The 20,805-nt window shown below is 54.6% G+C and overlaps 1 protein-coding gene across 1 annotated transcript in view; it reads right to left on the reverse strand.

The window, feature by feature from the left end:
- Nucleotides 1-20,805, reverse strand: part of COL23A1 (collagen type XXIII alpha 1 chain) — a 369,266-nt gene that overhangs the window by 37,581 nt on the left and 310,880 nt on the right. Inside the window, exons 4-5 of the mRNA XM_024247215.3 lie at nt 18,565-18,572; nt 16,533-16,559 (exon numbers count right to left, since the gene is read on the reverse strand). Of these exons, the coding sequence (XP_024102983.2) occupies nt 16,533-16,559; nt 18,565-18,572 (35 nt within the window). The remainder of the gene's footprint in view (nt 1-16,532; nt 16,560-18,564; nt 18,573-20,805) is intronic.

Below are 20,805 nucleotides of genomic sequence, written 5' to 3' on the forward strand. Positions count from 1 at the left end.
GCGCATTGTGGGGACAGTAACGTTGGGGTATTTGGACCTAACAAGTGTGTGTGTGGCGGGGGGGAGGGCCCTGTAAGCAAAAGAGAGCAGCCTGGCCAAGGCAGGATGGGGGACCCTGTAGGCGGCGGAGGAGCAGAGGGGCTGCGCTGACCTCAGTGCCTCTCATCGGTCCCCGACCGGCGGCCTTCGCGCAGCCTTCGCTCAGGCTGTCCCTGCCTCTCTGGGCTTCCGCTGGCTGAGGACGGACTCCCGGGCCCAGCATCAGGGTCCTCCCTGGCTAGGGCCAGCTTCAGCCATTTGGTCACTCTGCGCCCCTGTCCGTCCCCGAGCTCTCTGGCTTCTTTTCCATCTTCATCCCTCGGCTCTCTGTTCCCTCTGCCGAAGTGCCTTCCCTGCGTCTCCAGCTGGTAGGAGGCAGCTCGTCCCCCGGGACAGCCTCCTGCTCTGGGAAGACTTTCCTGGCCTCTGGTTCTGGACACAGCTGGGAGCTGGCCTCGTGCCTGCCAGGTAGGAGGTAAGCTGCTGGCTTCCCTAGCTCAACCTCCAGACTGCCTTGTGTGCAGATGGCCCCTCTGCCCATTCCCAGATGGTGTGAGAGTGGCCACTCCATGTGGGGCTGGCGGCCAGGGCCTTGCTGGCGGCAGGAAACCAGGCAGTTCTAGAAATTGGTGTCAAAGTGCTTCTGGCCACCAGTCTCGTGGTTGCTGAGGGTTTGGCCATCAGAGTGATGGCCTGGGGACAGCTGGGGTCCCAGGAGAGTGGGAGTGGGGCTATTCCAAAGTCTTGGGGATTCAGGCCCTGGGGGCCCCAGGTCAGGGCCTCAGCCCCCACCACAGGCACAGTTCTAGTCCTTGCCATGGGCCTCCCAGGAGCTGCCCTAGCTGGACAGTGTCCTCTTGCCAGTTCCCGGCTGTCCTGATCCCGGGGTCCACACCCCCAGGCCTTCTGCCCTCGGTAGTACACTAAATTTGGCCCTGCCCCTTGTCCCCCTACCCCCCGACCCAGGCCCTGCTGGGTGTCCTCAAGGTCACGTCCCACTAGGCATCCCCACCCTGGACTCCTCCCCCAGAGGAGTGGCATGGGCGCCAGTCCTTCCTGGGGTCTCTTCAAGGAGCTCTTCACGGCCCCCACTCAGTCTCAATCACAATCACAGCAACCCTGTACGGTGCGTGTCATCATCCCCATCTTACGGAGAGGGAAACTGAGGCCCACTGAGGGGAAGACCTTGCCTAGGGCCATGCAGCTGGAGAGGTCTGGGCCCTGGGTCTCCATCCTGTCTGCACTGCAGGCCCCTGCCGCGGTGCTGTCTGGCCTCCCGGCCACTCTCTCCTGCTCCAGGCCTTGCAGACCTCTGTTAAATCCTCCCTGCTCCCAAGGCCCCCTGGATGTGAAGCACGCAGAGCCACAGGGCTCTGCCTTTCCAGAAGTGCCCGTGGAAGGGAGCCCAGGCTGTCCCCTTGGCCTCAACCCCAGAGGGAGCATCTCAGTGCTGTCGGCTGTTTCTGGAAGTGTCCACCGACTGGACCTTATTATGGCCGCAGGCCTCCTGCCTCCTGAGCTGGACGCTGCCCTCTGTCAAGCTAGGACTGTTCCTGGGGGGTCACTGATGGTGCAGACTTTGGTCCCTGAGGCTTCTTTCTGATGTGTGAGAAGCCCCGTCCGTGACAGAAAACCAATTTTCACACTAAAGGCCCTGCCTGTATTTGTGATCACAGAGCTCTGGGAGTTTTTACAAGTGAATTCAGTTTGTAGCTTCCCAATAGAGGCAGAGGGTGCAGTGTGCACAGTGCTCTTGGGAGCCCCCACCAAGGGCTGAAGGGAAGTTAATTCCAATTCTCGGAAGCCGAGCTGGTGCCTGCACCGGCACTGAAGCTCCCTGTGTGAAAACTGACAGAGCAGACGGGGCTGGGCCAGCCCCTGGGACACAGCCGACCCACAGCTAGGATGACACGTGGGCAAGAAAGCTGTCCCTAGGCCCCCGAGCTCTCTGTGTGGGGCAGTGGCTGACCTTGGAGAAGCTGCTGGGTGGGTGCGGTCACTGAGGACGGGACTCCGAGGTGGGCCGGGAAGGAACAGCCTGGCTGTGGAGTCAGATGCACCTGCCTGGCTTGGGGATGTGATTCTGACCTCCCCTCCTGTCCTGGGGAAGTTGGGCCTGCCCTCTGGGCCGGAGGACCCTGGGCTGTGAACCTCCAGGGGATGGACCCTGCCCACAGTTACGCTACCGAATGCCCTTCCCAAACTGGTGTCCCATAGCACACTGCCCTGCAGGGTGCCAACAGGCTTGCCTGGAGACAGGGATTCCACGGTTGAGTAAGTTTGAGAAACACTGGGTCACACTCTGCGGAACAGGTTTCTTTCCTGCAGGGCTGTCTGAGCCGTCATTTTACTTTGTGGGTCTTTCAAAGGACAGTGCTCCTTCCACCCCTGCAATGCGCTCAGTGGACTCAGCCTCAATGCACTCAGTGCCTGGCTGAGTCATAGCAAAGCAACTGAGGCGTGAGGCTGTGCAGATCATCTACAAACCAGGTGTTTCTACTGGTGGAGCGGGGGCTGAGCCCGGCTCTGGGTGCTGTTGAGAGGAGGACAAGCGCCTCAGGGAAGGGCCTGGGGCTGGTCTGAATGGCGCCAACGAATGCGTGGGGTGGGGGACGTGGTCAGGCTGCACAAAGGCATGGCAGGGCAAGTGTCCAAGTGTCTAAGCCCCAGGGAAGTCCTTCTGAGCAGAACGAGGGCTGTTCTGAGCAGCTGGGCGGTCTGGAAGGGCAGAGCCCCAGGCTGGGTGGGGGCATGCCTTGGGTGGTGGTTGGCGGGGGCGGGGGGGTCTCTCCTATCCAGGCAGCCCTCCCCTGCCCCAGACAATAGGGCACCGGCCATGAGCTGCCCCGTTCCTCTCCCAGCATCTCCTACAGAAGGAGTGGGAAGGAAAGTAGCTCAGGGAGGTTTACCACCAGCTCACAGAGCGAAGGCCAGGGCTCAGCCTTGCAGGGCCCAGGTTCAAATCCCTCCTCTGAGCCTCAGCTTCCTCAGCTATGGATGCCACAGCACTGTGCCTGGAGATACTCATGACCGTCCAGCTCGCTCCCCTGCCTGATCAAAGCCCTTGAATCCACCAGAGGTTTTCAATGCCTTCTGCCCTCTGAGAAACCCCACAGCTGTTTACAAGCCTTGGTTCTGCTTTAAATCACTCTTTCCCCGTGGAGATCAGCCGGGCTCCAGGATGTTTCCGGATGTGTGAGAAACAAACAAAGCTCTGGGTTGCACATGAGCAGCAGGCCAGGCAGCCAGCTGTCCTGGGACCCCGGATGGGCAGCCCTCCCCCAGCCCTGGTGCTGCCTCAGTCTCTTGCCTTGCTCAGGGACCGGGGTGTCCCTGAACCTCAGTTTCCTCATTTGTGAAAGGCAGGTCATGCCATTCTCCTCTCAAACAACAAGTTCAAATTGGGTCCCAGGTCAGTGGCCTTTGTTTCCCAGACCACTGCAAGATGCGAGGCCCCACGGGCAAGCAGACACTGGATTAGGGTTTGCCCTGGCCCTGGGGGACCGTGCTGGGAGCAACCGATGTGTGGCCTTCCAAGAGGCCAGCAGCAGGACCCCGGACGGTGCCGCCGGCTCTGCCACCTGTGAAGCTGAGGCTTTGCTCTCTCCCTCCCTCGGCCTGTTGCGTATTTCCTAAGCCGGGTTCACAGAGCCATCTTTTGATGCATATTAACAAGTGTTGAAACCATCCCTATAAATGTTATAAAGTTAATTAGGGAAGAAGGGAGGGGGAGGAACAAAAATAAACTAAGCTTGCGGCACACTCAGCATCATCATGAGGTTAGCGTGCTCCCTGACCCCTTCTCGGAACTGTTTTCCTGCTGCCTCAGAATCGCACAGGTTCTCTTACAGGGTCATGGTTCCCCTTAACTGCTCTGTAGATACCAATTTGAACGTAAAAAACTACCTTTTCCCTACTCTTTCAGAGCCTGCACACCAGTGAAACTACAAAGTCAGCTGGTCTGAAGGATCCCACGGGAGCTGATTCACCAGAGTGCAGTCTCCACATCCTGCTGATTTCAGTCCCCTGGCCCTGACTGATCAATGACCCCAATTTTCCAGCCCCTCACCCTCCATGACCCCCTTAAACACCCTGGCCCAGAACTCCTCGGGGGGATGGATTTGAGGGTCTCCTCCATCTCCTTGCTGGATGCCCTGCAATCATTAAACTCCTTCTCTGCAGCAAACCCTGCTGTCTCAGTGTAATTGGCCTGGTACTAACGCAGCGGGCATTTGAAACTGGTGGTCCTATAACCGTGTGGCTAAAGAGGGGAGGTTTCCTGGTGAAGTACATTCGGGATGTGCCTCCACCCCTGGAGTGTCTTGATGCTCATCTGCCAGGAAAAGCCTGTGCTGACCTTCTTGCTCTATGTTAGGGAAAGGTCCAGGGCTGGCCCTCCTGGCTGTGGCCCATCCCTCCTCAAGATCGGCTCCAGCATCTGCTGAACTGAACCAAACAAATAAACTGGCCACGTTTAGATGCAGACAGGAGTAAATGCTCAAATTGGCCAGAGCTGGGTGCCTGTCTTGTTTTTTGGCTGTAATTAATGCTGACGGCTCCTGTCAGGGAATGGAGCCCTCAAAATGCACGAGGACAAGGCCCCTGGAAGAAGGGCTTACCAGGATTATCAGGCCAGGGCCTCGTAATTATGCCCCAGATGTTGACAATTCATCAAATTACAAGGCTGGTGGGGCCTGAGGTCCCAGCCTGGGAAGTGCACATTCCTGTGTGAAGGTTCCCTGAGCCTCCTCCCAGCTCTCATTAGAGCCAGCTGGTGGATGAGGGGTGGGTGGGCAGCCCCCTTCAGGGCGGGTCAGCACCATATGGTTCTGATTTCTCAGCCTAGGCTCTTTGTACACACATGGGCTGCAGCAAGACTGTCCAGGGCTGAGCAATTTCCCAAACTCAAATTCTCTGTGCTAGGGAAAGGAAGAAAAGACCCTCAAAGTTAGGTTCAGCCCAGCTGTTGCTGGTGCCCTGAGGGTGGCAAAACGTTCCTCCTGGAGCACTTCTTCCTGGGACCTAGGGCATTTTGTACAGTGGGCTCTGTAGGGATCTATGCACCTCAACTCAGCAAACCATAGGAGCTTCAGCTGGGTGGGGTCCCAAGACCTTGCACCAAGGTCAGAGACTTGCCCCTCACGTGCTCCTTGGCCTTGCTTGGGCTGCTGCCCTCTGTGCTGCTCATCTGTAATGTGAGGGGCTGGAACTGGGCAATGTCTTTCCTGGAGCCAGGTTTTATTTGATCCGTGCAGTTAAAAGAACCCAGACTGGGCATAACGGCTCATGCCTGTAATCCCAGCACTTTGGAAGGTCAATGTAGGAGGATTACTTGGGCTCAGGAGTTTAAGACCAGCCTGGGCAACATAGTGAGACCCCATCTCCAAAAAAAAAAAAAAAAAAAAAAGTTGGGTGTGGTGGCACATGCCTGTAGTTCTAGCTACTCAGGAAGCTGAGGCAGGAGGATTGCTTAAACCCTGGAGGTTGAAGCTGCAGTGAGCTATGATGGCACCACTACACTCCGGCCTGGGTGACAGAGCGAGACTTTGTCTCAAACAAACAAAAAAACAAAGAACCCCAAACCAAATGAATTAGTCACATTTAAAAATTGTAACCTTTTACATAAATGTCCAGAGTTTGGGCTTTTCTTGAAAAGCTGGGAGATCTCGCAGACCCTGGCCCACAGGCTCCACCCTTCCTTCTGGTCTCACACCTAGACCGCCGCCCATGGCGAGGTGACTCGCCAGCTCTGCAGGGCATCTGATTTGTAACCCTTGGCCTAGAAAGTCTCCCAGCGCCCTTTCGGCTCTACGATGCTGTGGGCTGTGAAACCGGCTGGCTTCTATTTTGGGGAGAGGGCCTGCTCAGTGATGCCCGAGTGTGCTGGAAGTAATTACACGTACGTCCACGTCACACATCACGGCTAGCAGAGGCGGTGTTTACAGCACTGTGCCTTTGAACCGATCCCAAAATACCTGCTGAAATGACACATTTGCCCATGACTGGTGGGGAGAGACATGATTACCCTGTCAGGTATCAGAAAATACTGTTCCTCATTAGGGTGGCAGAGAGGAAAGAGCTTGACCCCGGTGGGGTGAGGGAGGATGGAGGACGGGACCGGCGGGCTGGGATGTGTCTGACTGAGCTGCCCGGGTCACCAGCTCAGGCACAGCGGGCTGTTCTGGTGGAAGGAAGTCTGGGGGAACACACCATCAGCTCATTTTGGTGCTAGCCATGGATGGGGTGGAAATCTGGAGTAGGGAGCAGCAGCTGACCGGAAGTGTGACCGTCACAGAAGCGTGACCGATATAGCATGGCCAAACTCTACGAGGCAGTCTAGAGGGAGACAGCGTGACCAGGACAGCTCGCAGCAGACACTGAAGCTGCAGTCACTCTGCCTCGCCCTGTGGCCCCTGGACCACGCCCAGGCCAAGCTCTGCCCTCCTGCCCCACCCTTGGGGCATGGTTGGTTTCCCAGCCTCCCTGAGAGTTGCCCCCTAGGCTGTGGGGTGGGCCTTCCTTGGTTTCCACAGACAATTGTCACCCACTGGTAAAGAATTGGTTGAAACCCTTAAAAATGCAAAGGTTTTTTATAGAGTTTGTATTTCCAACTTCTCTGGAAATGTTGGAAGATGTGGTAGTGGTGACTGCATGTGCGGAACTGCACCCCGATGAGGCGGGTGTCCCCGATTCACCCCGGGCCCTGGTGTTTTCTCTGCTCTCCTGTGCCCAACCAGCCTCACCTATTTTCTCACCTGCCGGCCGCTGCAAGCATCAGTGAGCCCGTGAGCCTGCAATTCTAGCTCAGGTCCATCTCTCCAGTCCTCCCACCCTCCCGGGCCAGCCTTCGCCAGGCTACCTGCCTCCTGCCCCACATACCCATCCTTCCTGCACAGTGAAGGAGCAGGGCACATCCTGATGATGATGTCCTGCCCCGTAGACCTTGGAGTGAGCTGCTGAATTTCCCTGGAGCCCGTTTCCTCCTCTGAAAACTGAGTGTGTTGCGGACGGAATGGCTCCCTGGATCTGGGCTCACAGTGGGCAGCAGAGGAAGGGTGGGTTGATGAGAGTAGCTGTGATGTACTGGGCCAGCCCTGGGGCAAATGAAGCCAGGGGACAGAGTGGAGCTGAAGCAATGTGGGCCCTTCCCTCCCTATCTAGATGTCACTGGCCCTGACCACAGGCCGGCCAGGCAGGAGCCTCATCATCCCCATTTCACAGACGAAGATCTGGAGCTCAGAGAGGCCAGGACACCAGCCCAAAGCTTTGCTCGAGCCCTGTGCCCTTCCTGCTGACTGCCCCTCCTCTGGCTGCTGTAGCACCTGGCACACCCTCATCCACTGCCCTCAGAGCAAAGCTGTATCCCTGGCCTGGCATTCAAGGACAACATCTTCCTCCTGAGCACCTCCTTCCAGACTCATGTGTCACCTCCTCTGAGAAGGCTTCCTCAGCTCCCGCCCCCTCCAGTTTCTCACTTATGGACTCATTGCTCTGTCTTCCTGCCACCTCTCCTCTCACAATGCCCAGCCACAAGGTTCCAGTGCCCACCACAGATGCCCTTCCTGACCGGAGGATGTGCAGCCTTGGGCTTGCACACCCCCGGTGATGTGGAACTCACTGCTCCCCGGGCAGACTGAGGGCTTTGCAAAGATTTTGTTTAAGGCTGGTCCTTCTCAGGCTAGACCCTCCACCTTGCAGAGCCTGATTCAATTGTGCCCAGAACCTCCACGTGGCTGGGAAGACGAGGCCTCAGGCTCCAGCCCGCAGAGGGCTCTCAGCTTGGCTGGGTGGGGCCGTAGGCCCCTTTGTCCAGCGACCCGGGGTGGAACTCCAGAGTGGACAAGAGATGGCCAATTCCTCAAGGCTGGCTGCTCCAGGGCCACAGGCTTCTCACCTCCCCCTACACCCTTACCATCCCGGCCCATCTTGGGTGCACCCTCTCTCTGGATATTCCCCTGAAACTCCCCACTTATCAGCATCCTCTTCACCTTCTGACTTTGACTCACACCTCCCTTCCTCAAGGCGGTGCCCCTGACCCCCACCAGGCCAGGTCTGGGTTACAGGAGCTCCGCTTCCTAGCCCTGGCCACGAGACATAGTGAAGCTGGAATTTGTGGGAGTTTTTTGTTCTGTCTCCCACTCAACCACAGGCTCCAAGTGGGGAGGGACCCCTGGATGTGTTTCCTGCTACTGTATCCCAAATGCCGAAGCGCCTCGTACGTAATGAGAACACAGTAAATACCCGCTGAATGGATCAACAACGGTGAAGGGAACGATTCTCTGAATGAACATCCATCCTGCTGGCTCTCTTGCCCGGCCAGGGAACACTAGAGGGCGCGCTTGACCTGCCAAAGGCTGCCTCCAGCCCTGGCAGACTCTTGCGCTGGACTCCTGCCCTCGGGCCACAGCCCGGGCGATCAGCCAGGACACTGGCCGTTGACGACTCAGGCCCAAAAGGGGCACCTTCAGCCTCATAGGCTCCCCTGGCTGGCATCAGCAACGGACAGAGCAGCAGGAACGGTCCCTGAACCCAGTCCGTGTGCCCAACTCTGAAGCTCTCCTGGGGTCATCTCCTTGGCTCCCCCAACAGCTGAAGGGGCTGAGGTTTGGCGGGGCTAGGGATGTGCCTGAGGACACATGGACTATAGACCCCTGGGCCCATTCTGTCTCCACTGCATGGGCTGGACATCGTGCCAGCCCTGAGTCCTGGTGGGGGGCAGCTTCATACCCAAATCACTGCTTTCTCTTTGGTCTATTTGCTTTAAAGACCTGGGCTTGGCTCGGTGACCTTGTGCAGGTCTGTGAACATGTTCTTCCATGTGATGGGGCGAGGGTGCTGTGGGGCTGGTCTGTTGCCTGGGGAAGCGGGAGGGGGTTCCAGCCAGTGACCACGCTGCAAACATATCATAGACAGAACAGCAAAGCGCAGGACCAGCCCCCTCTGCTGGGCCCCCTACACTGCCGTCCCTGCTAAGTCACCTCCCAGAGCTAGGTGTGGACAGGAGGTATCTGGGCTGCTGCCAGGAGGATGCAAAAAACTGCAGCAGATACAGGAGGCATCTGGGAGCCGAGGGCAGAGCAGCAGCTCGGGCCTCGATGACCTGGGGTGGCTGCCTCCTGTGAATGGGCTGCCCCACATGGGACACTCATGGGGACACTGGGGACACAGTGCTGGACCAAGACAAGAGGCTGGACTCAAGAGACTCAGCGCCCTGGGGAGAACGGCCAGCATGGTGGCCCTGGTTGCATCTCCCTGAGGTTCCAGTCTGCGTGCCATTATCGGGGACTCTGGAGTCGGCTTTCATCCAGTCCCAGCTCCACTAGAATCTGGGGGTTGCGGGGCGGCACTGTAGGGGTCAGACGGAAATGAGATGGAGGATGTTGAAATCTAAAAACAGATGAATTTGGGATATTTCAGATAAATCGTTTAACTGATTACATTTTTATAATCAAAGCTGTTTTTGAACTACAAGAGTGCACGAGAGCGTGTGAACGTGCGGTGCTCCGTGGGCTTTTTTTGTTCACTTGATTAATTCCAAACCGTCCATCCGAGTTCTTCATTTCAAAATTGGTCCCAGGCCGAGGCCCCGTCTCACAGACCACATTTCAGCCCAGAGCTCTCGCAGTCCCCTGGGGCCCCGGCTCCCAGGACTGAGGCCGGAGACGAAGTGCAGTCACCGCTCCCTCGACTCCAGAGGGGCTTGGGCACGGCGCTCCGGGGCCCAGGAGGTGCCGTGTGTGTGGTTCTGGGTCTGCTCAGAGCTGACCTGCAGCGCCTGCCAGCCCTCGTTTCTGTTACTCATTCAGGCTTCACCAGCAAATTAGTGCAACCGCCTCCTACCCGCACCCCTTCCTCCAGTTTCTGCCCTGTAGCCAGGGAGGCCTTTTCTACTTTTTAATAATTAATTGATTGATTTAAAATTTTATTTTTTAAAACAGACGGGGATTCGGCCAGGATTGGCAGCTCATGCCTGTAATCCTAGCACTTTGGGAGGCCGAGGTGGTCAGATTGCCTGAGCTCAGGAGTTTGAGACCAGCCTGTGTAACATGGCAAAATCCCGTGTCTATTAAAAACACAAAAAAATCAGCCAGGCGTGGTGGTACGTACCTGTAATCCTAGCTACTTGGGAGGCTGAGGCACGAGAATCACTTGAACCCAGGAGGCGAAGGTTGCAGTGAGCCGAGATCATGCCACTGCATTCCAGCCTGGGCGACAGAGCAAGACACTGTCTCCAAAAAAAAAAAAAAAAAGATGGGGTTTCGCCATATTGCCCAGGCTGAGCATGCCCTGCTCCGTTCAGCTGCTCCTCTGCAGGGACACCCTGCACAGTGATACAGAACTGGACATTTCATTACCAGGGGAAGATTTAGAAATTCTTCCTAATTTCTAATAATGGCTATGACACGGAGGTACGAATGAAGAATAGGAGAGGAGGTGAAATGAAGAAATGGACTTTTAAGTTTAAGTTAGACTTAGTTTTTGTTTTTCTTTCTTCGGAAAGCAGGAAAGCATCCTAACAATTTGATACCAGGGGTGGAATACAGTAGTTGGGAAGGGAGCAGCAGGGCTGGATACAGACAGGTATGAGCAGGAGAAACCAAACAGCCACTCCAAGTATGTGTTTCTCGGGGTGGTCTGAGAAGCACTCTCCTGCCAATACGCAGACCATCCTGGCCCCGGCCCTGCTACTGTAGACAGCTTGAGAGGCCGGCTGGTTGGTGTGAGGGAGTGGGGTCACATAGCCTGGGTGCTAATCCAGGCTTTGGCACGCAAGCAGGCCACGTGTCTCAGCTAAGTCCTGTCACCCTCTGAGCTCAGATTTCTCATCTGTCAGGTAGGGCTGAAACCACTAGCCTCCCATGGTGAGACGGCATGCATGAGTGTGCACCCAGCAAGCACTCAATACTTGCACCTGCTTCCCTAGCACATTGGAAGGGCTTTGGGACACGAAGGGTGACAGTCTTTTCTTCTCTGTTCCCACAGGAAGCACCATGAGTGGGGGATCTCCAACCCCTTGGCAGTCTATCTCTGGGGACAAGTGATTTTATTTTATTTTATTTTTTTGAGACATGGTCTCTCTCTGCTCTGTCACCCAGGTTGGAGTGTGGTGGCATGATCTCGGCTCACTGCAACCTCTGCCTCCTGGGTTCAAGCAATTCTCCTGCCTCAGCCTCCCAAGTAGCTGGGACTACAGGCATGTACCACCACACCCGGCTAGTTTTTGTATTTTTTTTTTTTTTTTTTTTTGGTAGAGATGGGGTTTCACCGTGTCGGCCAGGCTGATCTCGAACTCCTGACCTCAAGTGATCCATCCGCCTTGGCCTCCAAAAGTGCTGGGATTACAGGTGTGAGCCACCGCGCCCGGCCGGGACAAGCGATTTCTATAAACACAGAGTCAAGTTCCATCCCCCAGCCCTCGGCTCTGTCTTGGTTCTACTTGGTGCAGCTCTGGGAGCTTCTTTGGCTTCAGCTTCTATCGTTTCCCCATCACCTGCTCACTCACTCCTGCCACACTGACCTTGAGTGCACCTGAACACACAAAGCTTGCTCCAACTTCAGGACCTATGCAGTTGCTTTTTCCTCTGCCGGGATCTCCCCCCAAGATCTCTGCAGCTTTTTCATCATTTAAATCCCACTTCAATGTTACTTTCCTCAAGAACCTTCTGATTATTTGATCCAAATTATACCTGTCCATTCACCCAGCTAACACTCCCATCACATCCTTGTTTTATTCTCTTGTAAGTACATTAAATGATATCGAAGAAATGTTTAAATAGCTTTCTGAATGTGTAAAACAAACGAGAAAGTCACTAAAGCTTAATGTTAAGAGTTAAGACAATCAAACTACCAAAGAAGAGGAAAAGCAAACATTGTGACACTGTAAATAGGAGACGATGAGAAAGTCCAATGTTTTCTGTGTAAAAATCAAAGTTTAGGCAAGATTAAGCCCTGCATGAGTGACAGGTGGTTTCATCTTAGTCAGAAGCCACAGTTTAGAGAAGGAAAAAGCGCTCGTGATAAACAAGATACCTCCGGGAAGATGACTTTGAGCTTCTAATTATTCATTCCTCTCTATCCCAGGGCAAACTCCTGTTCCCATATGGTTCTCTAAAGACTGTGACTGGGCCTGACCCATCTTTGTGCTACCCCAGTGCCCAGGCCAGCGTATGACACCCACCAGATTTGTTGAACACAGCCAAGCCTCCTATTTCTGAGATGAGAAAATCACTTTATCAACATAAATACTGATTACTACCCCAAAATGCAAGAGTGCTGCACCTAGGGCTCCTCTGAAGGCTCAACTTTTGATTCACAATGTTCTGAGTTAGGAATTATCCCTATGCTGTTGATTCCATGATGTCTTCCATCCCTGGACCAGTTGGGATCCAAAAGCTCTTAAACACGGGTGATTTCCTCTTTAAACTCTATGCCTGCAATTCCAACCTTTACCACGGGGTGACAGGATTACACAAACCTTATCAAAACTAGTTTAATCTCTGACTACTTCTAAGTAAAATATGCCCTAGATTAAAACAATATTCATACATATACGCATATATTTTAAAACTCATATTGGCATAGTTTTAAAAGTATAATACCCACAGTTGGCCAGCATTTGGGGAAATAGACAGCATTTATTCATTGTTGGTGGGAATGTAAATTAGTACAGTCTCCTGGAGGGCAATTTGGCAATACACATCAAAAGCCTTAAACATGTGCAAACCCTTTGGTGCAGCAATTCTACTTTTAGTCATTTATTTTAAGGAGATAATCATGGAAATAAGCTGTATTTATTCCCAGGATGTTGACTGTAAGGGTAAAAAATTGTCAATATAAGTAATTTAACTTTGAGACTAAATAAATGATATAGTGGATCAAATACAATGTAGCCATTACATTCTCTAAGGATTTTTAATGATGCGGAAAAGTCTCATGCTATATTTAGTGAAAAAAACATGTCCAATGTAATTGTATTTTAGATTATGAGACTGACGTGCTGCCTACTGCGCTAAGAAGGCACTTGTAATTATATTCTTAAAGCAATAACTATAAAAGCAAACTTGCATGTAAGAAATACTAGAATCACCACAAAGATAAGAGGACTTATCTGTGAGTGGCAGAATTAGAGATGCTTTTTCCTTGTGTTTTTCTCTATTGTCCAAATGTTTTCCAATAAACATGCTTTTTGTTGTAATCAGAAGAGGCTGTTAATGAAACCTTGGGAGCGGAGAGGACAGGCCAGCCTCTGTACACGGAGGGCATGGACAGGGCGAGCCGGGCCCTTGTCGGCTCTGACTTCCTCAAGTCCACACCCGCCCCACAGATATGGGTGGCCCCTATGCCCCGTGTTCTCCAGCCACTCCTATCAGGTCCACATATGGACCTGGTTTCAGCTCAGGGAGCTGGCCTGAGTTAATCCATAAAAGCACCGACAGTCTCCACCACCGAGGCGGTCTCTATCCTTGCCAGTCTCTATCCTTGCTCTTAGAAAGTGATAAGATACTGGCACAAAGAGAAAAAAAATAAGTCCTCCCTGAGGCTGGTCCTGAAGTTTACTAAGCTACAAAAACAAACAAACAAACAAACAAACAAAAAAACAAAAAACCCTTTTTCTAAAACTGATCATTCTCAAAGGTGTTTTTCTTTCCAAATATTGCAAATTTATACTGAGTAGATTAGAATGATTTCTGAAACCCATCTTTTCTTCAATTGAGACTGTCAGTGATGAGTAAAGATGGTGATATTTATGGAAGGGCTGCCACACACAGGACCGGACATGGCCTCTGTGTCTCACACCCAGTTAACCCCTGCTCTGCAGGTGTGATCTCCCCAGGCCCAAGAGGTCCAGTAGCCTGCCCAAGTCCACACAGATGACTGACTCAAAGCCACGGTGATCCTCTGCACATCAGGGGCCTCTGAGGTGGCCCAGGCCCTTCAGCACGAGGCAGTCACCCCAGCCTCTGGGATGACCACATGGAGCCATCTGCAAATATACCCCAGGCTGAGGGCCGGGCAGAGCCCTCCTGTCCTCCACAGGCCAAGAGATAGGAATTTCCACTCAGCACTGGGCCCCAGAAACCTGCAAAAGGTCCTTCCCCTCCTCCTGCAGGGGAAGCTGAGCTGGGTGTCTGCCCCACCCTGTGGGTCTCACGGAAGGAATGGCCCAGGTGGCGGTGCGAGAAGGAGGGGCTTGGAGGCGCATAGCTGCTTTTGCTCCTGGTGCTGGCGACATGAACGCCCTGAATCCAGCCCACCCAGGGAAGACGCCTACCTCCGTGTGGAAATGGGGGTCTGCATGTAAGCTGGGGCTGGGCGACCTCAGGAAGAAGGCCATCATGGGCTGTGATACCAGCTTCCTGGAGACTTTGACAGGGTCCCCTCACCCCTCACCAGGCCCAGCCTGCTCAGGCTTCCCAGTGATTGGGGAGCTGCTGGTAGGACCAGGGGCACGGCTGCCAGAGCTGTCTACACACAGGAAGTGGGGGGGCTTGCTGGACCCCAGCTCTCTTCCTTCCAAGAAAGCTCCCAGTGTCAAGCCTGAGGGACGCCTGCGGGGCTCCACACACATCCATCTCTCCGTTCCCAGCCCCAACAGTCACAGTACCCCTTCTCCAGGCCAGGCCCAGGTGTGAGGGAGCCCGATACCACTCCCACACTCAGCTTCATCTTTAATTCCCGACAGTCCCGTCACGGCCCCAGGGACAGCAGCCCCGGGTTTGCCCTGACTCGTGTTCTGGGTGCTCTAAGCCAAGGGGCTTTCCTTTCCCAAGGCTTCACAGCGAGTAAGCTGCAGAGATGAGAACCACGCCCAGCTACTTAATCCACACCCAGCCTCCTGCCTGTCGGCCACAGGGCCAGCTGCCGGCACCAAACTGGGTCCTGGGAGGAAGGAGTGAGGGAGAAGAGGCCTCTGTGGGACGCAGACCCTGGCACCTGCTCTGGTGTGGCTGAGAACGAGCCCCCTGCCCCTCCCCCGGGGCAGCAGGCAGCATCCCCTCCGATGCTTGAGGCTGGTGGGGAATGGACCGCTGGGTCACTTTGCTCAGAGGAAACAATGGAGAAGGAAACCGCTTACCCATTCCCCACCCTCTCCCCTCTGGACCTGTGAATACAGAGTAACCCGGGGTGAAGGGAACTGGGTCATGCCAGGAGTGGTTCTGTTAGTCTCCGGTCCTCCCGAGATGGTACTGGTACAGCGAATAATGCCAAGACGCGGGGCTGAACTTTCCAGCGAAAGCCTGTGCTTCCCCAAGACGCTGGACGCCCAAAGGTCCGGGCTGCCATGCACAGGAGACGGGAGCCTGACCCCTGCCTAATCAGAAGAGCAGCTGGGGACTGTGGCAGGGCCCTAACCCCAGGTGTACCATGGGATGAGGGTGGGTCCCAGCTGGTTTTCACATTTCATTCTTACTTCCGCAGAGTCTGAGAGGCCAGGCTGCTCATTGCTGGGGGAGCTGCCCTGACTGCCTGGGAGATCTCAAACTTGACTCAGCCCAGCACGGGGCCACTCCGGCATGAAGTCAATGTTCCCCAGAGCTACCACCAAGTCCTGGAGGGCTGGGTTTGTGACACATTTTCTGCCTTCATCTCTGCATTCACAGAGCAGGAAACTGAAGCTCAGAGAAGGTGAGCACCTACTCTAAGGTCACTCAGCCGAGAGGAAGCAGAGTGGACCCCACGTCAAGTCTCCCTGGTGCTGGGGCTGGACCCCTCCACTGCAGGACCAGCGACCACCGCTCTCTATCGCCAGCCGTCCTGACTGCACAGATCTGCCCCGAATCAGCCAGCATTTCCCTCCCTGCATCTTCCTGCCCTGGAGGCACAGAACGAGTCTGCCCCTCCCTTGACAGCCCTGCGAATCTCTTCTTCTGCTGGGCTCCCCCTGCTCTTTCCGACGTCCCAGGACCTCCAGATGCTGCTGCCATGACCCTCAACCCCGACACAGGACCTGACAGCGGCACAGCCACACTGCGTCTTGCTGCTGACATGGTGCTCGCTTGGCCTGGGCTAGGACATCTATTCCAAGAATGCACTAACTTTTGGGTTAATTTTAAGAGATCTGCCAAGAGATGACACCACAGCCAAATTGGAACCAGCCAGTCTCCTGTTATCGAGTGATGACGAGGAGCAGTGGCTGGGACACGGAGTCCTCCGCCCACTGGGAAGAGGCCCAGCCCTCTAGTGGAGCATGCCACAGTGCGGGGGTGGACTGTTGGCTCTTGGCTGGACTTACTGAAGAAGCAGTGGCAGGTGGATTCAGTGCCACCCAGACACCTGCTCAAGGTGCTCTGCCTTGCCTCCAGGGCAGTCCTGGAGATCAGTGCAGCCTTCACCTCACCGGAGCTCATGCTAATCCCCTCCACAGAAAGACCACGGCTGCTGAGGAGCAGAGGAGGAGACAGGAGCGCAGACAGAGTTAAATCAAGGCTCAGGGAAAGAATATTGGTTTAAGAGAAAAGGGCGAAGAGAGCAAAAAATAAATGACAAATTACCGGGTAGCCATCTCGTCCTGATTGCCCCTGTGGTAATTAATATGTCATTAATAATCAGACTTTCAGCAGAAACCATATGGCAACACTTAGAGCTCAGTCAGGGCCCAGCCCCCCACCCGCCCCCTGACAGCTGGTTGGTGACTTGCTCTGCAGGGGGAGGACTCAAGGGCTCCAGGGGTCTTGGGAGCAGAGCAGCCCTTTCCTGCCTCAGAGGGCCAGGCTGGAGGGACCAGGAGCCTCGGGGCTTCATCGGGGCCCCCGGCACAGTCACATGTGTGTCCTCCCCATGCTGGCCGGGCATAGGGTAAATGCCACGTGGGGACGTGGGGTTTTAGAGGGTGGAGCCACAGCCACATGACCCAACCAGGAACTGAAAATGCTCCTTAAACTGGGCCTGCAGAGAGGCCTAGAAGAGAGCCTGTTGCCACTGGGATGGAGTGAACCAAGAAAAGAGCCTTAGAAGCCAGGAATATGGGGGGCGTTCACTGTGGCTGGATGCTTCTCTGCCCCCTAGTTCCGGACCCTGGAGCAGTGACCACCCTGTCTGTGTTCCACACTTGGGCACCCATCTCCCAGGTCAGACCCTTCCAGGTCGCAGCTTGAGAATTTCTGCACTTGTTTAATTCATTTAATATTTTAACTGCCAAGTTAAAAAAAAAATACTCTATAGCCCCCGGCATTAGGTACTTCAGCAAGTTCACACACGCTAGCCTCCCTGAGACAGCCAGGAAGAACTCAGCTGCCAAACATCGCTTGAAGCCAATAAATCAACACAATCCTGCTGGCTTGCTCGGCTCACAGTGGGGCTACATGCACCTAGAAGCCCAGATTCCGAAGGGCACTGATTGGGAAACGAATCATGGTACATGGAAGTAAAAAATAAAATGGCTCATCTGAAAGGAATTCCTTGAGGAGGTTGATTTTGGCTCTGGCTGACTGTCAATGTGCTTCTTGAGTGGATTAATTGGGATTTACCGGGCTCTGAAAAACTGACAGCATGAATCAAAGGCAGGCGCATCCTCTGCCCTGGAGAATGAACAGGATTTCTAGGGCCACTTGCAATCCCCTGCATTCAAAGCTGCCTCTGGCCGGCCAGGAGAAGTTCAAGGGAGCCACTCAGTGCTTCCCTCATACTCTTCACACCCCGCACAAATGCAGTGACATTTTCCTCCTGCTCCAGTGCAACGCCCTCACCAGCCAGGTGCGCTCACAAGGTCTCAGCTGTCTGATCCACATTCTGGCAAAGAAGTAAAATGAACCCCAGGGTCTAGTGGTCAAGCCCGACTTATTCCTGGGACAAGTGCCCAACTCTACAGCCCTTTCTGCCAAAGCACGGGACACTGAAGCATTTAGAAACATCAACCGTCACAGATCATTTTAAAACTATGGGCATGGTGCTAGCATTTCTGTGTACCAAGGTGAGCCCAAGATTTGGCGAGGAACAGCCAGGCTTGTGCGCTGGCTCTCTTGCTAGGAAAATGGTCACACAACGTTCCAGTGAACAGGTCAAGCCTGGGGAATTCTGTGCCTGCATTCATCTACAAATTAAAATATAACATGACTCCTGTATGACTGATTTTTTCCCCCCAAACACATGAGTTTTTTGTTTTTGTGTTTGAGACAGAGTCTTGTTCTGTCTGTTGCCCAGGCTGGAGTGCAGTGGTGCAATCTCGACTCACTGCAACCTCTGCCTCCTGGGTTCAAGCAATTTTTCGTGCCTCGATTTCCCGCATAGCTGGGGTTACAGGTACCCGCCACCACGCCTGGCTAATTTTTGTATTTTTAGTAGAGACGAGGTCTCACTATGTTGGCCAGGCTGGTCTTGAAATCCTGACCTCAAGTGATCTGTCCACCTTGGCTTCCCAAAGTGCTGGGATTCCAGGCGTGAGCCACCGCACCTGGCCACTTTTTAATAGGACTGATGTTTCTTGAGGACACCTCCCTAATCAAAATTATGTTCATGGAATTGCAACAGAGAGAGAACCAAACATCTTATCTTTCAGAAGCAGACAGCACAGTCCAGGACACTTACTGGAGGACCTGCAAAACACAAGCAGAGAAACCACAGTCAGCATGGAAGGCAGAGTCCCCTCGCCTGTCCTCAGCACGGTCCCCTCGCCTGTCCTCAGCACGGCTCCTGGCCACCTCTCCCCGGAAGGCTTTGATGCTGCCATGGCTGTTTCCTGCCACGGTCTGAAGCTGGGGGCAGAGCAGAAGGAGCACCTTTGCCCTTGGAGGGGCCGGGATGGTCACGGGGGTGGTGGTGACAGTTCCCACATGCATGGGTGCATGCATTCATGTCACCAGGCAGCTTTGGGTTCTGGCACTGAGTAGGAATCGGAACTCGTTCCTACTTAAAGGACAAGCTCTGGTGCTCCTGAGGGGATGGTTTATTTCTACTGAGGGCAGACTGGGGAGCAAACATTTTGGACAGAGAGAATACTGGGAGGAATGGCAAATGGGTGTGGCTGAACAGGCTTTTTGGGGGAGGGGGCTCCTGCTGCCCAGCTCCAGGGTTAGAAATGCATGAGGAGTAGCAGGGCCTGGGGCTGCGGCTGAGGCTTGTCTACCAGATGAAGGCTCACAGAGAACCCTTATGAGGCCCACAGGGGCTTCACCTCACAGCTTGCGAAGCATGCTGCATACTCGTTATTGCATTTGACCTTCCCAACCATCTTTTGTGAGAGGTCTGATGAACATCTCCACTGGACAGCTGATAACGCAGAGGCTCACAGAGCAGTGACTTGTGCGGGGCCACATCGTTGATTAGGGGTGGAGCGAGCACACGCTGGATGGAAGGAGGTCTCCCAACTCTACCACCCCTGGGCGCTGTGCACTAAGCCACGTGGCTGCCAAACCAGACCCCAAACCTCACTCGAGAATGAGGCCACACGGGGAGGCAGCACCCAGCAGTCAGCGGCCAGCACGATTTCTACGTCCCAACTATGAGCCAGCAGTCATGGGGGTAACGAACGGGACCAGTAGTAAGCGCAAGAGGCAAGAGCCCTGGCTCATGAATGTTGACTAAGCAGACAGATCCTTAAGAGGACATTACATAGGCAGAAGGCCAGGAAGCTCCAAGCACAGCACAAGGGCCCTGACCCAGGCTGGGCCGAGTCCAGAGGGTGAGAAAAGAGGAGGGAGGAGTGTTGCAGAGATGGACAAGCTCAGAACATGCCAAGATCATGGGCTTTTGAGGAACCAGGAGAAGTGAAGGCTGCTGCAGCAGAGGGGAGGGCCGGAGAAGGCAGGGCCAGCCAAGCCCCGGGCTTTGTTTCCATGTCATGGTCTGGCGGGCTTGGCTCTAAGGGTGAAGGGGAGTCAGCGAACGGTTGTGCAAGGAGGAGCGATGGGGAGGGGCAAGAGTGCCCCTGGAGGTGCGCCGAGGTGTCCCCATACAGGTGCTGGTGGGTGAGGGGGGAGTGCAGAGGCAGAAGATGTTGGCCAGGGCAGACATGGGGCTCATACAGTAGCGGTGCATAGAGGAAGGACAGAGATGACAAGGATTTTTGGCTTGAAACACTGATGTACTCATACCCCAGAATGGTGACATGGGGGACAGTGCTTTCCCCAAGTCTAGATCAGGGCGGAGCAGAGCAAGATGCCGGCAACTTGGACATCCCATTGAGCTGACTCCTCACTGTCAGCCAATGACCTTGATTCCTATTTTCCAAAGCAAACAACAGCTGCCGGATAGGTTCACCATCGCCTTTCTAACACCAGTTGTATACATCTGTGCCTGGACCTGTGCCTGGACCCGCACCTCAGCCTGTGCCTGCATCTGTACCTCCCCCGTGCCTGCACCTGCATCTGCAACTATGCCTATACCTGTACCTGCCTTTCCACCTGCCCCTCCCTCTCGATCTGTTCCTGCACCAGCACTTGCGCCTGTGCCCGCACCTGCTCCTGCACCTGCCCTCCTCTCCATGCCTTCCTCGGAGGAACTGACCCACCTTCAATTAGGCCACTGTCCCCTCTGTATTGCCCAGAGCCTGGCCCCATCTGCGGTCCCTCTGGATCTTAGTCACACTTGCCCTCTCATGCAAGTCCTGCCCAACAGCTCTGAAGCATGCTCTAATTCCTCGGCTGGCAAAGCTATCCCTTGGTCACACACCCCCTTCTATTCCTGCTCTTCCTCTGCTTTCTCCCTCACAGCAAGAAACAGTGGGAGGTGGCTTTAGAGGGGCAATGAGGTGGGGCAATTGGGTAGGGCCTTGAGCAGAGAGGGTGAGACCTGGCTCATATTTTAAAGATCCCCATGTGGGGTGGCAGG

The sequence above is a fragment of the Pongo abelii genome, chromosome 4 (genome assembly GCF_028885655.2).
Source record: "Pongo abelii isolate AG06213 chromosome 4, NHGRI_mPonAbe1-v2.0_pri, whole genome shotgun sequence".
Lineage (NCBI taxonomy): Eukaryota > Metazoa > Chordata > Mammalia > Primates > Hominidae > Pongo > Pongo abelii.